Raw genomic sequence first — 17980 nt, forward strand, 5'->3', positions numbered from 1 at the left:
AGTTTGAAAAATAAAATAACTATAACAAATTTCCATCATGGGCCATAGGTGTACTATCTTATCATAATTTTGTCTGATGGGTAAGCGACAACTTGAAATCTATAGACTTTTCAACATTAGCGCCATAGGGCCATAGCCCACGTGCAAATGAGACAATTCAAGGATAAACATAGGTCATGGAACATATTTGGGGGTTGTACAGTGAGATGGACGTGTACATACCATCAAATGTACAAGTCATTATCTTTCATTTAAGATAATTATGGGATTTTATTTTATTTTCTTCCACAATGCAGCTTTCTTTGTGCTGCGACGACTCGGGACTTCTACTTGATTTTCTAATGTTACACAAAGATTTTACTCAAGTAGAAGTAGATAATAACTTCTTTTATTAGATATGTCCGCCTCCAAATGGGTTTTTTGTCTTAGAGAAAGTAAATAACATTTTTGCCTCCCATTTTGCCACGAGGCTACAAACCCTTATTTATTGTAGAACTAGTACACAAGAAAAAAAAAAAGAGCCTTTATTCCTTAGTAATTTTGTAGGCTCTTAATTAGTTGAAATTGATTGGGTATTTAGGCTGTTTGTTTGGTGAAAAGAGCCCCCAGTGTTTCTCATATTCTGGGGATTTCCTGTTCTCATCAAACATGGCAAACACGTAAGTCTCGATAGGCCCTCCAGGCTTCTTTGGAGTCCCACCCTTGACATGCTGAATCAAATTGGAGTTGTAAGTCTTTGCATTATCAACTGTGGTTGCCGTCCCACCGGCTGATGGCCAACCACTCTCTGAAATAACAACCTGCAAAGAACCGCCACCAGCCCTCTCAAGTGCCGAGTAAACAGCATCCAATATGGCATCAAAAAGATTTCTGTAACCAAGCTGTCCATCTTGCACCACAACTCCAGGAGCCTTGAAAAGAGCATAATCTAGGCGAATGTCCCGGGTGTTACCAATGTAACTGAAGTAAGGGTACAGGTTAACAAGCAGTGGGGCACGGTTGTTGACCAGGAAGCTGATGATGGGGTTGAGAAAGGACGTGACTTCAGGCTTGAAGGCGCCTTTTGATGGAGGGTAGGATGTTCCCAGAACCCGAGTGTCAATGGCAGTGGAAACTTTAATTTGGTTCCCCAGGCCAGCTGCGGAAATTGCATTGAAAATGTTTCTCATGGCAGGGAGAACAAATTGGGCAGTGGGGCCCGTAGGGCTTACTTCATTTCCAACCGCAACGTATCGGAATCTGACATTACCGTAGTTTTTAATATTGTTTTGAACCCATGAATTGGCATTGCCTTGGCTGGAAGCAATGTTTTGAAGAGCATCATTTGGGACACCTATCATGAGCTCAATGTTGGAGCCTCTAAGGGCTTGGAGAGCAGCTTGGTTAGGGTCGTAGAGTCTCATTCTTCGGATGCTGTACTGGTTATAGAGACCTACAACTTGCCCTGGCGGTGGCAAGTTGTCACCCTGCATTCCATAACACACTCCCGTTTGGGCACCTGCAATATTTGATAAAATTGTACAAAGTCGTGAATCAGTAATAAAGCATATATACAAAACTTAATCAAAGTTCTCCCAACTTTTGGGAAAATGATTAATCGTACAAGACGAAAGGGTCGAGAGAAAGACCTGTTAAGTGTAGGCTAGCCATTAGCAGCCCAAAAACAAGCAGCAGTGTGGCCATTCTTGAAGAACTTTTAACAGTGGAATCAAACATAGCCATGATGGAGAAGAAAGAGAAAAATAAGAAGCTAGGTTGTATGCATTAACACTGAGATTTAGCTCCCTTTTATAGACAGTGGATGGACGCATGCACCCAGAATTTTAAGCGATGATAATGCTAGTCTTCACCTCGCAAGTCAAGCACTCCATGGAAATTTGAGAGAAGATTCCATAAATAAATAAATCCACCTCCCCAACCAGCTTGTACGTGCACTACTAAGTGCCATTCTGTCTGTTTTCTGAGACTTTTCTCCCCTTTGAAAAGTCCTACATTACATCCTCATATTGAAGGAAATTTCCTAAGTTAATCTCTAATCCCAATAAATCGAAGTTAATAATTCTCTATCCTCTGGATTTCACTTCTTTTAGGAAGGGGAAATGCAATTTTTAGCTAGGTCCATTGAATCCCAATTACTTTAGAGCTTCTACTACGAACTTTAAGAGTATGTTTTATATAATGATTTTAAGAAGTGTTTTTAATTTTTCTAGTATTTAAAATTTTTTATTTTTTAAGTGTTAAAAATGATAAAAAATACTTTTTAAAATTACTGTTAAATGCATTCTTAAAATATGTTTGACAATAATTTTAAAAAATAATTTTAATTTTTTTTTAAAAGTTATTAAAAATATTAAAAACACTTTTTAAAATCACAATAACTTAAAGATTGCAACTTTCAGGTCACATTAAATTCACCATCAAATGCACTGTGCTCAAATGTACAGCAACTTAAGATACTTAAATGCAACTTCCAGGTCACATTAAATCGGGATTAATCTGAGTTTCTAACCCACTTTAAATAAAGGTAAATATAAAACACTAGGCTCCTTTTGGGCCGCACGAAAATATCAGACCCTTACATCATGTTTCGTACGCGGATGTGAGGTAGTGGGATGAATAGTCAAATAACTTAATTCGAGATCTTTCTGGTTCTGATGTAAACAACTCCCTTTTGATGATTTTTCCCCATCCGAGTCCCACTCTCCGTCTACTCCAACTTAGACTAAACGGCACGGCACGACATGAAAAATAAAGGAATTAAAAAATTTACTCCTATTAATATTTTTAATGTCACAATTGTATATTCAATTTTTAAATTTTGAATATAAAATAATATATAATATATTATTTTTTAAAGCATTATAAATATAAAATTACCTAATAATAATAATACATAGAAATAATTTATTAAAATGATGAAATACTTCCCATGTTTATAAATTTATTTTTTTTCATAATTTTATTTGAAGATTAACTTATTTTTAACATAAATATCATTAACTATTTCAAGTATTTATATTATATTTAAAAAAAAATATTTTTAAAGAAAATATAAAAAGATTTTTATCAATATGAGACAAAAAAATAAATGATTAAATTTTTAAATTTGAGTTTTTAATAACTCATTTTAATTAAATAATCCTAATATATAATCATGGTATGAATTTGGGTAGCGAATAGCATCCTCGTCCTTGATTTAGGTTTTGAAAATTTTTCTCGAGGGATTTTTTTTTCATTTTTATTTTTGTCTAATTATATATATAAATAATGAGTCTCACTTCCCTTCCATTTTCTTATTCCTTTTCAAAAAGAAAAGAAAAGAAAAAAGAGTTATATAAAAATAATACTTATTTAGTAAATCTTCAATATTATTAATAAAGAAAAGTAAGGCAGCAAAGACTTGAGCATCGAGGTTCCTAAATGCAAGTGTGGAAGAGGGTGATGACCAAGACCAAAACATTAGCCACATAAAATGCCAATTGCCAAACCAATCATTGCCCCTATTTCAAACAAAATTATTGATATTTTATATCCACGGTTAATATGCCTAAAACACAATGGACAATTAATTTGCACATGGGCGGCACAAGAAGTCACTATCCATGTGGAAATTCCCCTTGTCCACTCTTAGCAAACAATGGGAGTTGATGGAAAACATTTTCCAGGCCGTTGGATTTGAGTGATGGTATGTGGAAATTTGAAGCTTTAAGAAGTGGGTATCATAAATTTATCAAATTACAATTGGTTCAATGACTTAGTCTATCTTGATAGGCTTGGAGTGGGACTTGACCCAATTGGCTGCACTTGGTGACGAGCGCAAATCATGGTGTGACAACTGACAAATAAAACTCCAAAACCCAATTTGATTTCCGGATAAGGATGATTTTATTAGAAAGTTCTTAAATATTGATATTTAGATGAGTAACAATAAAATTGGTTCTTTTCGAATTATGGGGTGGAATAATTTAAATTAGAATGAAATATAAAAAAGATTTAGAAATGCGCCAAAGTTTTGGTTTTTAAGTTTATGTTTCACAACTTTTTTTAAGAATAATTTTTATTTTTTTTATAAAAAAAAACAGTAAAAACATATTTTACAACTAGAAAATTATTATTTATTTTTTGTTCTTAAAAATATAAAATATAATATTTTGAGGTATATTTTTTAGTTACTTTTAATTGTTTTTACTTATTTTTTAAAAATTATTTTAAAAGTAATTATATAATTACGTTAAATGATTAAAAATAAAATATTAATTAAATATAAAAAAATATTTCCAAATTATATTTAAAAGTATTAACAACAGCTTAAAAAATATTCTATGATTTTAAATAAATTTTTGTTTTATAAAATATTAAATAATAAATTTTAAAACTTATTTTAAAAATAATTATCAAATCTACCTACCACACAAAACTTGATATTAAAAATAAAAATAGCACTTAAGCATGACTCTGAGACAAAAAATCAACACTTGCAAGAAAGCTACGTGGTAGACAAGTTAAAAAATCTTGTAAGTTCATATTTTACTTATCATGTTAAATCTTGGGATAATCAATAATGAAATCTTTCCTGCTTTGTAAAACTATTCTTTCATCATTTTTTAACCTAAAAATTATTTATTTGGGACAAAAATATCCTTATATTTTCTCATAAAATTAAAATACATATATAAATAATAAAAGTGTTTCAAGGTATTTATGTTAAAATTGGGTTACACTTCAAGTTCAAGAATTAAAGAGATTAATTTTATAAATTTAAGATCTTTTCATCCATTTTTAACCTATTAATCCTTAAATATTTCAAATAATTGGTATATATATAGAGTAGACTTGGGCTCAAAAAAGTAAAAATAAAAATGGGAAGGTGTTAAATGTCTCCATATGAAGTCAGATATATGCAAAAACTGAATTAAGGAAATTTCTAAAACAACTTCACATCAATATGGATAGGAATCAGCCAATCAGGGAAGAGATTGGCATATAAGGATATATGATAAAAGCACTGTACTATTTTATTAAACATGCTAGCCTTTCTAAGGCGCTTTTACAGTAAGCATATAAACCTCTGCATGACACTTTTTCATGCGGCATGCGGCACGCGGCAGCTCAGCACTCATGAGCCCTTATTTAGGATGATATATAGTTAACCATGCCCTTTGCTGCACTCAATTTCGACCGCAAGATCAACCTTCACAATCTTGTAAATTGTTTCCACCGCAAGATCTCCCTTGTAGATATTCCTTGAGATCAAAATTACAGAAACTAAATTAGTAAGGCCACAAGAATATATTCTAATATTTGCAGCCACAAAAAGATAAGCAAGATGTCATGGACAACATTTTAATTACCAGTAGTTTAATGAAAGAAATAAATCTGTATGATAAACATGCCTACTATCAAACAAAACAGCCAAGGAGAAAAGCCCATCCAGAGTAGCCAAATGAAGTGGGTTAGAAAAGTTAGAAATTTGTTAGAAGAAACCGGTTATTTCCACATGCTCTCAAACTTGGGAGACTGGTACCTATCTTCCTCTCCATAGAATTAACTGCAGAAGCATCATGGCTGCTGATATATTCAAATTCTGCACTCTTTAAAGACTCACAAGTAGACAAGGTCTCATACAAAGAAATTGAACCCAAAAAACATAATTCAAATGCCAGTTTCCTGAAAAACTCTGTAACAAAATAACAAGATCCTTTCTTAGGACTAAATGAATTCATCTCTCCTATTTAGTATTATGACATCTCAATATAAAATGAGAGAAATATTCACACATTAAGGCTGTTGAAAACAAACACTGATTAAATCAATCGCCAAATTCACATTTAAGGCAAAATAAGAAAAAGAAAAAACACACATTTTATATTCTGTAGCTCTGAACTTATTAAACCCCATGGCCCCCCATCATACTATTTCTTCGAAAAACCACAAAAACAATAAGTCAAAAAACAAACAGTTTTGTTAGCACCCTAAACAATTCTATACCACCATCCTTACATAAACTAGGAGGGTTTTTCTTTTTCTGTATCTGAAACATGTCTATTGATTAAAAATGATGGACATCCTTGCACAACATGCAAATCTAACCAAAATCCTAATGTAGTGGATAACAGTAGTATAGCTGGCTCTACCATTGTGCATTAGTGCTTCTTTTTTCCCCCTTCTTTTGTGGTCAATTTGAATATTAATTCATGGGCATAGTTTACATAAGAGGAATCCTGGTGGGAACCTTGTTCGTCATTTTTATTCCCTACAGAGTAAGTCACCAAGCTACAATAGAAAATTGAGTTTCAGCTCAACAGACCAAGCTCAATCAAAGCAAAATAAAAATGCAGTCGCATTTTAAGACTGCCCACAACCTCATTGAACCCAACCTCATAATATAACTCATTATTGTAGGAACCACAACTCCTCAGCAAAAAATTATTCACACATATTTTTTTCTCTTGTTGCACAAAGGATACAACAGAGATTGCCAAGGGATGACAAATTGTTGAGGGTGAGACAAATCCACCATCAAAGACAAAGCATTTCCAAAAAAGATGTTTGTAATAGAACACAAATTTCCAAATACAATTTGAGATTTTAACTCTAAAACTAGAAGGTGAGAGAAAAAGCAAAACCATAGGGCCTATTTGGCAATTGTTTTTAAGAATAGTTTTCGATTCTCCAGAATTTAAAAAATAAGAAAATACATTTAACAACCAGAAAGCTGTTTTCTATTTTATGTTTGATGTTTTTAAAGAACATCCTTTAATTGTTTTCAGTTGTTTTTTTAGGGTTGTTTTAAAAAATAATTATACAAACAGGTAATGAATAAAGTTAACGCACTAGATATAAAAATACTTTTAAAACATATTTAAAAATATTAAAAGCATGTTAAAACATTTTTAGTTTCCAAACAGACTTTTGTTCTACAAAACATCAAAAACCATTTTTTAGAATTGTTTTCGAAAACAGTTACAAAAAAAAGTCATACTTTCGTTTGCACCTTAACAAGCATACAATTGTTAAAATACTAATAAATAAATTCTACAACTCAAACTGCCTAAACTACAATAGCACATGAGAAAAGTTCTTAACCATATCAATGATTCAATATAGACCACTTTCTATGATTTCTAAGCCACAAACTGCCTTATGAACAAGCTTTTTATTTATTTATTTTTATTAGAACCTGGGTACAAAGGGAAGTGCAAGAAAACATGAAATCCTTAGTCATGCCCATATAGCTGTAAAAGAGTAGAAATATACAGCCTCCCTAGATATCAATGAAATCAAGCCAAGCTTTGTGAAACAAGGAAAAATAAATAAGAGAAAACCGAAATTTTCAAACAACAAAAATACATTGCCCTCCCAAGATAAGAATGAAATCAAGCAAAGTTATATAAAAAGAGGAAAAATGAATAAGAGAAAGAAAATTTCAAAAGATAAAAACTCCCATAACATTTTACCCAACCCTGTCATTTGGATTAAGTTGAGATTGACGGGGCTCAAACCCGCAACTTCCGCATTGCAAGGGCATTGCTCAGACCAATTAAACTACAATCCCAAGAAGCAAGGTCATAATGATCAATATAAGCAACCAAACAAGCCGTACAACTAAACACTCAACAAAACCAATCTTTAAGACAACAAATACTTAAGTTCAATTACAATATATTAAATGATATACAATTATTTTGTGGGAGCAATACTTAAAAATCGAACACCTTCAAATCATAGTTTGTTGGACATATATTTCAAAAATCATACATCTTTCAAATAGACCTTGTAAAGAAAGTGTGTTCATATCCATGTGCCGGGAGAAAATAATTCATATTAAGGCAATTTATATTATATGCATCAATTTATATGAAAAATCAATTTATATTATATGCATCAACCCTACATCCCACATCATATTATTTCCTGATGAAACCTAAACAATTATCAGCCCAAAACACATAATGACTCCAAAATCATGGAAATACCACCATCACATCAACCCCACATCCCACATCATATTATTTCCTGCAGAAACCAAAATAATCATCAGCCCAAAACACATGATGAATCCAAAATCGTGAAAATACCACCATCACTCAGCATGCAACAAATAGTCCCCATTCAAAACCTACAAATACATAGGTAAATCTCAATGCTACAGCCCACACCATAATGACAGCGATTACAAATTGAAGGGATTTCTATAGTGCATTCGACTTATACAATTTAATAAGAAATTTAACCATGCCTACCAAGAAATCCCCAAATAGAAACAAAACAATAGAAAGTAGAATTATCACACAAGGAAACCCATCAGGCATCTGCAGAATTAACGCAAATCCAACGCTGCTATTCTTTCTCCTACTCATGGATATAACTCAAATACAACATAAAAATCAGATGGCTTGAAAAAGTTTACCAATCCATCAAATCCTTTCTGATATACTTTGAAAATATCAAATACAACATGAAAATCAGATGGCTTGAAAAAAGTTTACCAATCTATCAAATCCTTTCTGAAGTACTTTGAAAATATGTACCAGTTTCTCAAAATTAAAGACTAAAAAAATTACATGAAAACATGCTTGGTAAACAGAAAGAATGAATACCAAAGAAGAAGCAAAAATTTAACCTGGCCTGCATACCATTACAGGAACCCAGATGAACCAAGTCTGAACAGAAGAATTAACCATGAAAGATGGATTCTGTTAGAAATAGTCTAAAATCATATGCTCTACCAACATTTTCTAGAATGACAAAAAAGTGCACACAGTTTCAGCCAAATATGAGGAAAAGAAAAGACTGATTGATGCAAGGTCAACACTACAGTCTTTATGTATGCCACTTATCTGGGTTATGTATGGATCTCACTTCAGCAGGTGCAGGTCTGATATAAATGCAGCTGCTAAAGCATGGTCCAAAATCGCAGTATCAGTCGTTGACTGAGAGGGTTCTGAGGCATATGGCGTCTCGGTTCGGTATCGGGCTATACACAAAACAAGATACTTAAAAGTTCAAAAAATTATAAAAATTATTTTTAATATAATTAAATGAATTAACAAAACTAATAAACTTAATAATAAATCATTAACATAATAATAAATGAAATAATTTCTTAAATTATTAATAATAAATTAACATATAAAATAATACACCTTATATAATACCATTACCATGTAAAATAATATGTTACCTAAATTAAAGTCAATCATACCATATTTAATATATAAAATACTAATTTTCAAATTTCCAATTCGAAATACCGTTGGCATATAAGGTAAAATGATGCAAATACATAAACATTTGAAATAATAAATCATTTTTATATAAAACAATGCATTAAGCCCTTTTCTTAAATTCTCAATCCCAAACATCCCTTATTCACACCACGTGATACCCGGTTTGCAGAAGCAAAAGCCTCTCTATAGTACACAGCCAAACAACACTATGGAGATCGAGCAAGGAAAGGCAACACCAACATGCAAAGATCATCATCAATAAAAGAAATTGATGTTTCTCACCGGTTGGTCACCACGACTACATCACCGACACAAAGCTTTCTTTCTTCTTCTTCTTATCCTTCACGGCTATGGGTCTTGAAAAAAAAAATTATTTTTAAGAGAATCTCTCATATTTATTAAAGATTTCTCAGTTTTGGTTGCCTTTTGTTGTGATTTGAAAGGGAAAAAAAATTTGGTTTAATCTAAGAATATTTAGATCTTAAACGATTGAACTCATAATTTCGACCAAGTTCACTCAGAATCTCAACCGAGGCGACCAAGTTTAACCGATTCTTAGTTGGGTCTCTGTTGAAGATGGTACCGGGTATCGGACTCGACGCGGAAAGGTTCAAATCAAATACGACTCGGCCAAGTCATATCAGACTCAGCCGATATTTTGAACCATGTGCTAAAGTGACATACATCATCTGCCAAAGTCGGACCTGCACCTGCTAAAGTGACATACATCAACACCGTCCCACTTCTGATCCTAATTTGCTTAGGTTCCTTCACTTATTTGTTAAAGAACCCTACCCACATAGTAAATTTCCTGAAAAGTTCCACACACAGAGCGCTTCCATGTTTGAAAGATGATATTCTAAAATCTAAAAATATATATATATATATATATATATATTAAAATCACATCAAAGGCTATCAACAACCTTATTGAACCAAACCTCATAATAATATAACTAATACTCATAATAAAAAAAATAATTATCTATAGAGAAATATAGACATATCCTCCTATGGTGTTGTACAACATCTCAGGTATACAAGAAAGATTGCTAAGGGATGAAAGATTGTTAATCTTACATTTATTTGGACAGTATGGTAACAAAGAAATTGATGAGGATGAATCTCTAATATAGATTTGTTGCAATTTAAGTAAGACTAGTATTACTTTGAATTAAATTAGGATTAGTATTTGTTGGAGTTAAATTAGGAGTGGTCAATTATTAGAATCATAATTAGGTTATAGGAGAATTAGAATTAGAGTCATAATAGGTTGTTAAAATCCTAATACACTTTGGATTTCTTAGATATGTCTATAAATAAGGCTAATTAATGTAAACCAAAGTATTAATTGATTGATGATTCATAATACTATGTTTTCTTATGGAGTCTCCTAGAAGTCCTGAGTGCAACTCTAAAGTTCTACCCCTTCTTTTTATCTTAGTTCTCTATTTTTTTTTTTCTTTTATGTTGTTGTCATAAACTTTATCTCTTATTCCTCTCCTTAAACCCTAAAAGATAAAAACCCTAACCCACCTATTTGATGCTAGACAACCATCCTAGGGTTGTCCTAGATAAAAAATACAAGGATCTCTAAGGACAAATGGATGACTTTTCAAACGATATGGGACCTAGTCTACTTCTATTCATCTTTTTGGGCCTCTACTAGGGCATTCCTCTCAACATTATTCAACTTGATTGGCTTTCAATATGTAAATCAAAAGGTTAAAATAGCAATCATTTTCATGTCTTTTGGATTGTCTTGATAAAAAGAAAAAAAAATGCATAATTGTTGAAATGGAGACAAATGGATTGGTATACTACCAAACTTGCAAACTCAAAACGGATGGCCATAGAACTTGAGAATCTGAACCAAGAAGTAAAGCCACAATTCATAAGCTTCCAAACTTATTTATACTCAAGCAAAAAAATTTCAATGCTTTGCTTGGAATATTTAATTAATCAATAACTAGAGCGCTTCAACACACCATGAAAGCAAGTAAGAAGCATAGATGAATTATAAAAATCCAATTGTACTTCTTTGGGCATCAGTGGGCCCTTGAAGTCTAGCTCAAGTGCTAAAGGGTTGGAGAGGGTTTATGGGAGGTTTTAAGTTCAAGTCTCAATGGAGACAAAAATTTACCTACCAACAAAAAGTTCTCTAGGCATTAGTGGGAAAAGGAAGCAATAATAACATAACAAATTGATCAAAGAATTCTTGAACAAAACACAAGCTGCCTAAAATACAAATGGCACATGACCAAGTCAATATACAATTCCCAGGCAAGATACCACTTTTTACATATACACCACAGTGCAAACCCCACATACATTTTTACTTATTTATTTACCAAAACCTCATAGACAAAATCTTCACAAACCAAACCTTGGTAATCCAAAGGAAAGTGAGAGAAAAAAATAAGCTCTTCATAGACAAGTATTTATTTATTTATTTCCAAAAACCTCATAGTTAAGGTTTTCACAAATCAAACCTTGGTATCCCAAAGAATAGTAAAAGCACTTCAATTTGTGAGCTAGACAACTATATTAGCCATGTTTTTATTTAAAAATTAACAAAATAAATTAAAAAAACTGACCTGTTTTAATGTCCTCACTCTGACCCTTTCTTATGAAACCAGAAATCAAAAAAATTGAGTTGAGGCAAATTGATGTCCATGTCATAAAGAAGAGTGCTCAGAGACATAAATGTAACAGCCCCAAAAACATGATATTCAATAGAAAATAAATAAATAAGAATTTGTTACCACATAACTCCACTTATTCTTATTTCAAATCAGTATCTATAATGTCATTTTGTTCAAATACAAGCTATTGTAAATGAACACTTATCAAATCAATCTTTCAAATAACAAAAATTAAGTTCAAATACAAAAAAACCTAAATTCCATTTTGTTCTTCAAAGGGAAGAGATGATTTAAAAAATCAGTATCTATAATGTCATTCTTTTATGAAAGAAATAATTCTAAGAATCAAATGTCCCTTGATTAGGCTTTACGATATCCGAAAAAAAGCATTCAAATACAATTCCATTTTGTTCTTTAAAGGGAAGAGATGATTTAAAAAATCAGTATCTCTATGCCATTCTTTTATGAAAGAAAGAATTTTAAAAATCAAACGTCCCTTGATTAGGCTTTATGATATCCGACAAAAAGCACTCATACAAGGGACAAAATGCTCCATATTGAGGAAAAAGAAGAAAAAAAGGTAACAACGAAACTCATCATTATATGTAACTCTTAATCTTATCAAATTCTGCATAATACATCATATCACTTCCTGCAAAAACAACATCAATTGGAAGCCCAAAAAAACAACTCCTGTTAGCACTCCAAATAAACTTATCCCACCATGCTAACCAAACTCGGATCATTGAGAGTAATAGACCAAGCTGCAGATGTTAATACCCAAATCACTAATAAAGGGTTCATTATGAAATACAGGGTTTGCATAGAAATTTGTTGGGATGGATGATCATCAGTTCCCTGATATTTCTCAACAATTGTTGTTAACCTCCTCCCGACTTTCTATAAAAGGAGGGTTCTACTGTGTCAAATGTGCCTGAAAGTAACAATGTAGCCAATCTATGACACCAATTTATTTAGACGAAACTGTAATAGTACACAGAAATAAAACTCAGGCATTGCCCAAATATCCCAAAATTTTTTAACAAATCACAAACACAAAACAAAAAATATTAATTTGTGTACAAATTACCAACAAATCAAAGAACATTTGTCACTAACAACGACTTCAAACAGATTGTAATCAGATAGCTGCCAATGAAGACAAAACCAAATATCAGAAATAAAACTCAGACATTGCCCAAATATCTCAAAAAATTTTAACAAATCACAAACAGATAACTTGAAAATTTTGATTTTTTTACAAATTACAGACAAATCAAAGAACATTTGTCACCAACCATCATGAACCCTTTCCTTGCGTCAAGCCCGATCCATTCCTGAAAAATCCTAAAGCATGCCCAAAAAATTACTATAGAAAATCCTATCGTCCTCACCCATCGTCGAGAAACCCTAACAGAAAAATTCTACCGTCTTCGTCTATCATCTTTATTTTAATATGGAATAAGATCGTCATACAAAACCCTAAAATCCGCCTTCACCCATCATCCTCACACACAAAAAAACCTAATGCCTGTACTCTTCATTCAACACCCATCAAAAAGGAAAACCCCAACACCCAACTCCATCATCTTTCATCCTCCAAAATCCGAACCCATTACCCTAAACTCTGAATTTATACTCTGTTCTACGCGGAACGTACGCGTATAGCCCGCATGCAAAACATGAAAAAAAAACTCACTCTTTAGTTTTTATAGTCGATCGTTGGGCTTTACAATTTCAGCCCAATCGGAGCCCAAAGCCCCCGTAGTAGTGAGCCAGATAATCAGGCCAGGACCACCACGCGCCCCACGCCAACCCGTGTGTGAGGAAAAAATATTCTTGGAAAATTGATGATGACGTGTATGCGAAGATTCCAAGAAGCTTCCATGTTTCTTGGAAAATATTCTCTGCTTCCCGATTTTATTCCTCGTCATCAAAGATTCTTCGCATACAGATTCTTGCAATTTTCATGTTTTAGAAGATCCTGCCTTTCAGCCTTTTTCTAAGCCCTTCCAAGAAACGACTTCTTTGACCCTAGGATTGCACCAGTGAGGGCCTCCACAGCTCAAAGTATACAAAACCAAACCCTCTGGATTTCCCATTGCCATCCTTCATGATAACATCAGTGCCAACTTTTCCAAACTCAGAGAACTTACCTCGAATTGTATCCTCTGTCAAATCTTCACCCAGATTATTCACTTACACATTTGGACACTTATAATTTTTTCCCTTCAAGACATTTTCTGCAAGTTTGGCAATATACTCTCTTGCAAGGTGGTGGAAGAAAGCTGCTGCTATTAATGCTTGATAAGTTGCTTGACGGGAAAAAATTATATGTGTCTAAATTTGTCAAGAAAGGTGAGAGGAAAGACGTTTCTGCGGAAACAAGGTCATGATACAAGAAATTTGTCAAGAAAAGTGAGAGGATGATAGGTTCTTTTAAAGATTTTAAAGGATGAAAGATGATGGAGCAAGAAAAGTGAGAGGATGATAGGTTCTTTTAAGGATTTTAAAGGATGAAAGATGATGGACTGGGGAGTTGGACTTGATATCGAGCATAATCCTTATTTAATATTTTTATAATATCTATATTATTTTATTATCAATAATTTTTTTTAATTTTAAATAAAAATATCAAATTATAATTATATTATATACTTCTTTTTTTTAAGTACATATAAGTTTTTTTTTGTTTTTTTATTGTTATCTTGAAATTTTGTATTATTTATTATTTAAATTTTTGCATAAATATATATATATATATATATATAGAGAGTTGAATCTTACGACCCAAAGAACTGTAGTCCAACCCAATTGACTCGAGTTGAATCCAAATTTAGAAAAATAAGGTTAGATTGAACTTAAATTAAGTAACTTAAATTAGAGATCAAATTGGGTTGAATTTGAGTTAACTGTTTTTTATTCAGATTAGACAAACTTGATTAGTTATCAACTTAACCAATCTACCTAAACCGAATAAAAGGATCACATAAAGAAATAACTTCTATCAAAAACACTTTTAACAAACAAGATTTTAACAATGTTACCATAAACAATTTCTTTACATATTAAATTATTTTTAAAATTAAATTTAAAATGAAAATATTATATTTTTATTTTTATTTAAAAATAATTTTATTAAATAAACTTTAAAATTAATATATATATATATCTTAATATTTAGAGGGTGTTTGTTTTTTTGGTATTTTGTTGAAAGTAATTTGTTTTCAGAATTTAGGTTGTTTGTTTTTCTACTTTTTCAAGACTTATTATAAATTTTTTACTAAATAGAAAAAGTCAAAATATTCTAAATAGAAAAAATAACATATTGGTTTTTCTTTACTTTTTAATACTTGATAGAAATAAAATACTATAAAAACAAACAACCTAATATTTAGCACTATTAAACATTGAAGTTCTATTTAAAATTAAGTAAAAAAAAAAAAAAAACACCACCTGAATCATTCTATTACCAATTGCAAACCAAAATAGAAAATAAAAAATTAATTTTCTTATTTTTAAAATTAATATAAATTAATTTTTAATATAAAATTCAAGATTAAGACAAACAATTTTTATCTTTATTCAATTTAAGATAAAATAATATTTGTTTTCATACTCAAAATTTTTATTTCTTAATTATAAATAGTAAAAGATAATATAGTTTGAAAAATAAAATAACTATAACAAATTTCAAAATCGTAAATCTGAAAAGTGGTTACATATCATCATTTTCAAAAAAGGTAAATATTTAAACCAACATTGCAAAAGATTTCCTATTCTTTTAATGACATCATAATTTATTGCATATTCGCTATTAAGAAAATATGTCATATTAATTATTTCTCAAAAAAATTATATAATTTTTATAAATTATAAATTTATATAAATTAAGCAATAAAAGAAAATAAATTTTGGTATAACAATAGATTTTTTTTCATAATAATTTGAACGAAATTAATCTAAAATTTTATCTTAAAAATCAATTAAAAAATTTTAATTTTATTTATTTTTTAAATCTTTACAAATCAGCCACAATAGATAAAGAATATAAATTTTAATTCAAAGGATAAATTTTTTTCTTTCATTTTAAAATCTATCTTCAAAAAATAATAATCTATTTTTATATTTATTGAATCTTTTATATTTTGAAAAAAAAAAATTAACGCTTTGTTTTTATTTATATTGATTAACATAAAGATAAATCTAACTTTGTTAAATCAATTAAAATAGTTTATTTTTTATTTATCCAATTTTTTTTATTTTAGTAAAAGATAATGAATGCCTTTTGACGGTGATTTTAGTCAAATTGTTTTATCTGAAAGTTTTTAAAAAAAATCACAGATCAATTTTTTCTCCGGATAATATTAAAAAGTGATTTTCAACCCCATAAGTTATTTTTCATATTTTTGAAGGTGCTTCCTAAATTTTGTCTTAACATTTAATTTTTAAAATTTAATATTACAAATAATTTTTCAAATTTTTAAAAGTGTATATGTGGATCTTGTATTTTTGCTCATGCGTTTCCACTCGATGGAGAACTCGTTTTTTATTTGAAAAATATTTAATTTTTTAGAAAATAACTTGGAATAGCCACTTATTTTTGTTTTATTTTTAAAGGATAAACAAAATAAGAAAGAAAACCCTAAGTGTGACTCATTATTTTGGAAAAAATGATATTTGAAAACCCAAATACAAGTTAGGTACGGTAGCACTCCACTAAGTCCCTAAAAACGAGTTTCTACTAATGAGATGAAATAATCATGACAATTAATAAGGAGATCAATGGATATCAACATGATCACACATTGAAAGCCAAAATATACATGAAGGATGGTCAAAGTGAGAGAGGATGCGTACCTTGGCAATAAATGACAATGCGCTATCAGAAAATGGGGTTAGTGCACAAGTATGACCATAAAATATGTTACACATACCACTAAATAGAGTGAGAAATCATCGGATATCATAATTCAATTAAATTTATTTTTAGAGAAAACATTCACTAATGTTAGGCTCCCACCAAAGCCCAATTTATTTTGCATGAATTAATTCTATAAATTTTATCATTTGAAATTACAAAATTGAATTAATGCTTATGTTAAAACATTTTAAAAATCATGGAATTTATGAAAATTGCTTGTCAGAAGAAAAAACGGAAGCAAATTTGATTGAAAATGAGATTTTTGGTAACCTAAAACTCTAAGGAATGAAAAATTGAAGAAATGAGTTATTTGCAAAACCAGAATTAGAAAAATATTCACAAAATGGGGGTGGAGAAAATAATTTTCAAAATCAGAGATGATGAAAAGGCAAACGACACATGGCTCAAAAGTTGCATGCCAAAGGTGGCCATGCAAACTGGAGACATGCAGAGGTGGGCCCAAGGTAGAATGATTTGTTTGAGATCACTGAAGGATTGAATAGGGGAAGCAGACCCAGAAACAACATGCTCAACACTCGTTCCAATCCGCTGTTGAATTGTTGAGGCCAATCCTGATGCTTGCACCTTGTCTTTGTCTTTGCTATCCATTCAAGTGAGAGAGCTTTTGGATGGCATCTTTATGGATGTTCTGCAAATGAAGTCAGATATATGCAAAAACTGAATTGAGGAAATTTCTAAAACAACTTCACATCAATATGGATAGGAATCAGCCAATCAGGGAAGAGATTGGCATACAAGGATATATGATAAAAGCACTATACTATTTTATTAAACATGCTAGCCTTTCTAAGGCGCTTTTACAGTAAGCATATAAAGCTCTGCATGACACTTTTTGATGCGGCATGCGGCATGCGGCATGCGGCATGCGGCATGCGGCACGCGGCATGCGGCACGCGGCAGCTCATCACTCATGAGCCCTTATTTAGGATAATATATAGTTAACCATGCCCCCAAGTTGGACCATCTCAGCTGGCCAGCCTAGCTATTGATTTATCCCCCAACTTGGTTCGATACCGAGGCCCAAAATTTCACCCAAGCAATGGCCTAGCTGGTGGGCCTCCACTTTCCATCACGGGCCATAGGTGTACTATCTTATCATAATCTTGTCTGATGGGTAAGCGACAACTTGAAATCTATAGACTTTTCAACATGAGCGCCAT

At 31.3% G+C, this 17980-nt stretch overlaps 1 protein-coding gene and 1 long non-coding RNA gene across 2 annotated transcripts; both read right to left on the bottom strand.

The window, feature by feature from the left end:
- Window positions 1-372: 372 nt before the first annotated feature.
- On the bottom strand, window positions 373-1756 carry LOC117910600 (glucan endo-1,3-beta-glucosidase, basic isoform-like). The gene is made up of 2 exons (XM_034824699.1): window positions 1629-1756; window positions 373-1498 (listed from the first exon to the last, which is right to left on the bottom strand). The coding sequence occupies exons 1-2, from the start codon at window positions 1720-1722 to the stop codon at window positions 555-557; spliced, it is 1038 nt and encodes a 345-aa protein (XP_034680590.1). The 5' UTR covers window positions 1723-1756; the 3' UTR covers window positions 373-554.
- Window positions 1757-4885: 3129 nt separating this feature from the next.
- LOC117910606 lies at window positions 4886-13538 on the bottom strand. Its single transcript, XR_004650712.1, has 2 exons — window positions 13174-13538; window positions 4886-5243 (listed from the first exon to the last, which is right to left on the bottom strand). It is a non-coding gene; the product is annotated as an uncharacterized LOC117910606 (long non-coding RNA).
- Window positions 13539-17980: the final 4442 nt, after the last annotated feature.

This window comes from Vitis riparia, unplaced genomic scaffold (assembly GCF_004353265.1).
Source record: "Vitis riparia cultivar Riparia Gloire de Montpellier isolate 1030 unplaced genomic scaffold, EGFV_Vit.rip_1.0 scaffold785_pilon_pilon, whole genome shotgun sequence".
NCBI classification, from domain to species: domain Eukaryota; kingdom Viridiplantae; phylum Streptophyta; class Magnoliopsida; order Vitales; family Vitaceae; genus Vitis; species Vitis riparia.